At 40.0% G+C, this 7,237-nt stretch overlaps 1 protein-coding gene across 1 annotated transcript; it reads left to right on the forward strand.

The window, feature by feature from the left end:
* The first annotated feature begins 4,636 nt into the window (after positions 1-4,636).
* On the forward strand, positions 4,637-6,456 carry AHP2 (Tat-binding protein 1(Tbp-1)-interacting protein (TBPIP)). The gene is made up of 6 exons (XM_086511748.1): positions 4,637-4,841; positions 4,940-4,965; positions 5,142-5,409; positions 5,499-5,569; positions 5,821-6,009; positions 6,109-6,456. Exons 1-6 carry the CDS (start codon positions 4,814-4,816, stop codon positions 6,193-6,195), a joined length of 669 nt encoding a protein of 222 aa, XP_086367874.1. The 5' UTR covers positions 4,637-4,813; the 3' UTR covers positions 6,196-6,456.
* Positions 6,457-7,237: the final 781 nt, after the last annotated feature.

Consider the following 7,237-nt stretch of genomic DNA (forward strand, 5'->3'; position numbering starts at 1 on the left):
TCTTCATCTTGAAAGTAGCATTCAAATCAGCCTTAAATTCAGCAATATGTCTCTCATTTGGTCCAGTGATCAACAAATCATCCACATAAAGAACCACGATGAGAAGTACATCACCCTCACGCTTTACATACAATGTGCTTTATGTTGGACTGTTACAAAAGCCTCGTTTGACCAAATGAGTGCCAACCTTCTCATACCAAGCACAAGGAGATTGCTTCAACCCAAACAAAGCTTCCTTACATTTTCACACTTTGTCCTCTTGTCCTTTCTTGACAAAACTGCAAGGTTGTGTTACATAAACTTCCTCAAATATGTCACCATTCAAGAAAGTAGTAACAGTGTCTGATTGATGTACATCCCAACCAAAATGAGATGCCAATTCACATAGAAAATGCACAGTAGTCATACAACAAGTGGGAGCAAAAGTCTCTTCATAATCTATGCCTTTTTTATGTGCATAACCTTTTGCAACAAGTCGAGCCTTATAGCAATCAATCTCACCATCTGTCTTGTGTTTCAACTTGTAAACCCACATATCAATGGCCTTTTTGCTAGGAGGCAAATCACATAATGTCCATGTGTCATTTTCTATAAGTGCATCATATTTTGATTGCATGGTAGCCATGCAATTTTCTAAATTTTGTGCTTCATCAAAAGCTAGAGGTTCCTTAACATCATGTAAGCTAGACACAACCAAAGCATAACAATCTGATGCATAAGATGCATGGCGAGAACCTGAACAAGTACAACTAGACAAAGGTGTATCCAATTTATCATCATGCAAAGTATGCATCAACCATTTAGGCATACCTCTAGCTCACTCATTCTCATCCCTTTCCTCATCAAGTACATCATGTACATCTGCATCAGTAATAGGTTGATGATCTGTAAGATTTTCAGAAACCCCCATAGGTTGTACATTGCCTCATTGGAATTTACATTTGATTTTCCACCACTAAAAAGACGCAACAAAGTGTCATAAATGTCATGTGAGCTGACATTACTGTCTCTAGTACATGACAACAAGGGGGATGAATAGAATCTTCCACAAATACAACATCCCATGAGACCAAGATACTCTTTGTTTGCGGATGATACAACATGTAACCTTTTTTTTCCAGCACTATAACCAACAAAAATACATTTGACAGCCTTATCATCCAATTTTTTGCGTTGTGTTTGTGGCATCAAAGCATATGCCAAACAACCAAAAAACACGCATGTACTCAATAGAAGGCTTCCTACCATGCCATGCTTCATATAGAGTAATAGATTGCAAAGCTTCGAAGGACACCTATTAAGTACATAAGTGGCACACATGATGGTATCAAGCCAAAAAGAATGCGGGAAATCTTGACTCTTGACCATATATCATGCCCTTTCCATAAGTGACCTATTTTTCCTCTCAGCAACACCAAAGCCTTCAAACTCAAAAGCTTCTGATCCAAAAGCAATGCCAAAAAGTTGCCAACGTAATTCATGGAATTAGTCCCCCCCTTGATCGAAATGAAGGGTTTCCATAGTACATTTCGAGACATTTTCAGTCATAGCCAAAAATGTTTGAAGCACATAAACACTTTAGACTTTGCCTTAAGCGGATACACCCATGCATGCTTGGAGTAATCATCAATAAAATTCATGAAGTAAGGTAATTGCCCAAGTACGGAGTTTGCATGGGCCCATAAACATCACTATGCACAAGTTGCAACCTGCATGTGGCCCTAATTGAACCATCCTTTGGAAACTTAGAGCACTGCATCTTACCCAAAATACAGCCTTCACAAACATGTTTGGCAGGTGCTTCAAGAGGCGGCAAAGAAGCAACCATATTAGATTTCTGCAAATGCAACAAACTGGAAAAATTCAAATGTCCAAAACGTGCATGCCAAAGTTTTGCATCTGAAATAGCATTAGAATCCACAACTGCATTTGCAAAATTTTTCCCACACTTGTCATACAAAGTGAGCTTATACAGCCCACGACATAAAATGCCAGATGCAACAATTTCATCACAAAAACTGATATCATGTAATGTACATCTATCATCCACAAACTTGACTACAAGTCCAAGTCTAGCAAGTGCATATACAGACAAAAGATTATTCTTGATCCCAGGTATATAAAGTGCATCAACAAGTGTGAAAGAATTGCCATTTGCAGCAGTAAGCACAATCTTTCCAACTCCTTGAACTGGATAAGTGGCATTGTTGGCACAAGTGACTGAATTCCCATGAGGGACAGACTCAAGAGAGGTAAAAAAATCACGATGTCAGGTAATGTGCTTTTAGTACCAGTGTCAAAATACCACACATGTGAATCTGCAGCAACTGACATGCATGCTTAATGGATAGCAGGATTATAGGTACACTCTGCACTAAAAGCCATTCTGCATCAACATCAGCATCACGGTCTCCTTTCACAGAACACTCAACAATAGCTGCATTTGTAGTGGAACCAACATTAGTAGTGGAACCAACCTCTTTCTTCTTAGCCTCTTTGGCCTTCAACGTAGGACACTGCTTGATCAAGTGATCATCAACTTTACAATAATGGGAATGCATCTTCTTTTTGCCCTTATCACCAGAATTTCCAGATAAATTGCTGCTAGTAGAAGCATTAGGAATATGTGATTTTCCACTCGCTGAAGAACCATAAGAAGTGGCTGCATTGCTGTTACCACCTTTTGTTTGAGCAGGAGTAAAGGCTTGTTCAATTGCACACTGTCTAATCCTGTTTTTTCTGGAAAGCGACTCTTGCAATAGCAATGTGCATAATGCATCAAACTTGACAACTTCAGGATTTCCTCGGGTCATAAGTCTCCAATTACTAGCAAAAGTCTCGTAAGAATCTGCCAAGGCATCAAGAACAATTTGCACAAGGGAAATTCCTGAAATGACTTCTCCTGCAAAAATAAGTTGCTCATTGATATCCTTGGCACCAACAAGGAAAGTGTCATGTCATCTTTCTTCCTCATGCATAACCTTCGACTCCAGATCTTTACGCAACAATGCAATTTCTGCCTCATTGCGACTTGCATAAAGACCAGCCAAAATATCGCAAGTCTGTTTTACAGATTACACTGAACGAATGTGAGGAGTAATGGTGCGCTTCTTCATAGACAACATAATCAATGCATGAGCTTGTGCATCTTTTACATCCCAACGAGCTTGTTCTGTTGTAGGCAAAACAACTCTAACAGTAGCAATCCTTGCAGCAAGACCTGCAACATCCTCAACATCGCCTGTATCATCAGAACCAGGGCATACATCAATGTCCTGCACAATGTTCCAAATGCTCTTTGACACAAGAAAATGTTGCATCATATAAGCCCACATAGGGTAGTTGTCCCCATCCAATCTGTCCTCTACAGAAAACATCTTGAACACATATGTATTGTTGTCAGCCATGGTTAATGATGCACATGATGTGAAGACTACCTGAAAAGAGGAGAAGGAAAGTGGGAACAACACGTGCTATATAGCACAAACCATAGAAGACCGAAAGCGACATGCTATGCAGAAAACGGCACTGACAGAATTTTTGCACAAAATGACAAAATAGTTTGTACAAGTAGCCTGTAGTGGAAATGGAGGCCGAAATGAGCCCGAATCAAAATTCTGAGTAGACATGGCTCCTTGACCTCCCCCCAATTTTTTGTCGACCTGTAAACGCTCGTCGAAGCTCATAGAAATCGGTGAAAGTGAGCAGGCTTGTGCTGGAGCTGCTGGCAACTAAGCCCGAGAGGACACAACTTGCTCTAATATCAATTGTTGAACTTAGGGTTACAAGAAAACACACACAACTTGGAGAAGACGAAGGAAGCTCAAGGCACAATAGAGCAAGTATTACTTAGTGTACAATGGAAAGATAGATAGCCCTAGAATGATGGACGTATATACAGTGCACAAGGGAAAAAACCTCTAGTGAGGAAAAAATGCCCCGACGACCCTAAGTGTGTTCACACACATCACTTTATACTTTGGGACATTTTAAATACAATGATATAATCAAAATATTTAAATTTTATATATCTCATATTGTCATGTATAGAAATATTCAATGAATTACTTTGTGTGAATATAAATATTTTAGGAAGGAATTAGATCATTTTAAAGACAAACATCTCTTACTTGGTTGACACATGAGGCACATGGATGCTTCATCTGAAGTAAATATTTTTTGGTTTTTAGCTTAAACTTCTGTTTTCTATATATGTTTTTATTATAGAACCATGTAACACTATCAAAGCAATGTTGTCTATTGATGTTTGTAATATCTTTTTGTTTGTAGAAATCAAGAATAGATAGCTTCTCAAAGTAATTCACATCGTAGGAATCTTGTGGTCAATGACAATTTTGTGATGGAATTACTTGTTAACAATTTTTGTAACAATAACAAAGTCTCTCATCTCTCCCGATGTTTTAATTATCTACTAACATAATATGGCGGAGCACATAGCCCTTTACACGTGTCTCTCTCTACGAGATGAAGGCTAAACGCCAAGTGAGATGAAGGAGAGCGAAAAAGAGAGAGAGAGTGGTCGCCGAAGGCAACTAGCATTACTCGTACTTTATATGATTGTTTGTATTTCTTTTATGATGGTACAATATCAGAGTTATGGTCATCTTGTCATCTTCCCTAGTTGGTTTTTAGTGTGAAGTGCGAGACTCTCTACTATTCCCACCACAAATTTTAAACAGGTTGCCGCCATCTCCACCCGCTTCCAGGGTACGTTTTCCCTTGTTCCCTTTCCCGTCCTTGCATTCAGCGAATTGCACTGTCATTCTTCTCGACGTTCCTGCGCGTCATCAGTATGCCCGCTAAATCCGACAGTGCAGAAGGTAAGTCATTCTGGTCGAGTCGCTCTTTCGAGGGAGTGTTTTTGCTTAGCTCGTGCGTGCTTATATGTTCTTCTTCGTCTTTGTTTTTCTTTTGACAGGCATCGTCCTGAATTACATGAATGAGGTACTCCCTCCTTATGTTCACATACGTGCACATGTGCACGCACGAGGGCCACACACACACACACACACACACACACACACACACACACACGGAAAATGGAAAGAATGTTTTTAGACTGATGTCAATTGGAATCATGTCTCCTTTCCTACTTTGATATTATCCTGCCAACTTCTCAGCAAAACCGTCCCCTCAACGTACAAAATGTAGCTGATGCTCTACAAAAGTATGGCATCAAGAAAGCAGCAGTTCAAAAGGTGCTAGATTCGTTGGCAGATTCCGGACAGGTTTCTGCAAAAGAATATGGCAAGCAGAAGATCTACCTTGCCAGGCAAGACCAATTTGAAATCCCGAGTCCACAAGAGCTACAGGAGTTGAATGAAAACAATGAAAAGCTGCGTAAAGAACATGAATCTGAGAAGGTGGCTCTCTCCAGCCTTGAGGCAGGTGATACATCTGGGAGTTATGTATTGCCCCTTCTGCCCCTTTCTTCAGCAAGCTTTTGGTTACATCCTCATCCAGTCACCCTTTTGCAGAGCTCCGGATGCTGGAGTCAAATCTGACTTTGGAGCAAATCAGAGCGAAAGAGCAGAAGCTGAGGCTTGACGTAATTCTTTTCTGTGCTTGCTTTCTTCAAGACTTTTGATTTACGTGCAGCTTAGTTTTGTAAAATGCAAATTTTGTTGTATCTGCTCCGATGTTTTAATATGGTTGGGCATATAGAAGAGCTTTCAAAAGGATTTGAGGGGATTCAAGCATTGATCAACATAACATCATATTTATGCTATGTAGCTCAGCCCCCCCTTGCATCTTCAAGACAGGTTTTGAGACAATTTTTTGGCTTGATGTTGCTCTCAGATGGAGAATGCTGAGTCCAAGCTGGAAACTTTGAAGCAGGGAGTCATTTTGGTGAGTGCTGAAGAACGGGAAAAGGTGCAGGGAGCCTTTAGTACAAAGATGAGCGAGTGGAGAAAACGGAAGAAGATGTTCAAAGAGCTGTGGGATCTTATTACAGAGTCATTACCCAGGGACTTGAAGGAATTCAAGGTTTGTATTGATCAGATGTAGCTACCTGTCGTCTTAATGCTTGTGGGCTCATGTGGTTAAGTTTTTGGGTCCTGTCTTACTTTTAAACTGATGGTACAGGAAGAGCTGGGCATTGAATATGATGAAGATCTTCAGGTAAATCTTCAAGACTATTCAAGTCTTGCTCCAAAAAGACTGAAGCGCTGAGAGGAAAAGGCCAAAATGCATGGTAACACAAATTTTGCCATGTCTATTTCATCATATCTTTTGTCATATGCTGAGTTAGTCTCGGGAATGCCATTGTGCTACACATGTTTGCCTTGGGGTTTGCAGCTTCCCAAGACAAAAGGCTAGGAAATTATTGTACATTCTGAACAGATTTTGTGTATAGGCATGATCACCTTAGTCTCTGGGAAGTCTTAGGTACTAGCTTGTATCGTACTCATCTATTCTATCCACCTTTTCTCAGCACTTGTCAATGGACATCCTTAGATAACTATGCTATACACTTCGGTCTTAAGTGAAGGTTGCTGCTAGCAATGCTAACGCGGTGTGATTGTGAGCTATCATTTGCCATATTGTCAGGTTGCCCTTTTATTGCCGTCAAGACCTTTTTCTGCATAAAGGCAAGTGTCAGTTTTACATTCTCTTGTATTAAGTTAACTTCTCACCTGGTTTCACATTGTGACTAGCCTTTTCTTTTTTGAGTTTGTGAAAGTGGAGATGTGGGGTGGGTCTCTTTGCACCCACACACTTCAGTTGCTAGGTCACAATCTTGTGGGCTAATGCGGTGGTATGTAATTAACTTGCAAAGCCTGCAGGTAATCATTAGTATTTGAAAAAATCAGGACTTTTACAGGAAGAAGACTTTGATCAGGATGGATCAGTTTTTGTTGACATTGCCTGCCTATTTTTCCCTATTGACTGTCGCCCACACGAGCAAATAGCTTAGATATATTTATGTTCAAGGAAATGATAGGTGCCATTTCAATTTTGTCAACTAGTATTTTCTAGGTCAATGTTTTGGCACTCTAGCAAGTATTTTTTACTCGCTTGGGAAACCTACAGATGTTTTTTTTTTTTTTTTTCAGATAAAGCCATGTATACATTACTATATGGCTCTCCTAATGGCTTCAAAGTAAACCTAGGTCTTTTTCGGTTTGGGGTAAAAGGAAAAATGAAGTGAGAATGGGACAAGATTTGCACATGGAGCAAGACCTCCACAGGATGAGGCACTCCTAGATTAGAA

Source organism: Adiantum capillus-veneris, chromosome 5 (genome assembly GCF_014529385.1).
Source record: "Adiantum capillus-veneris isolate H3 chromosome 5, ASM1452938v2, whole genome shotgun sequence".
In the NCBI taxonomy this organism is placed as follows: Eukaryota; Viridiplantae; Streptophyta; class Polypodiopsida; order Polypodiales; family Pteridaceae; genus Adiantum; species Adiantum capillus-veneris.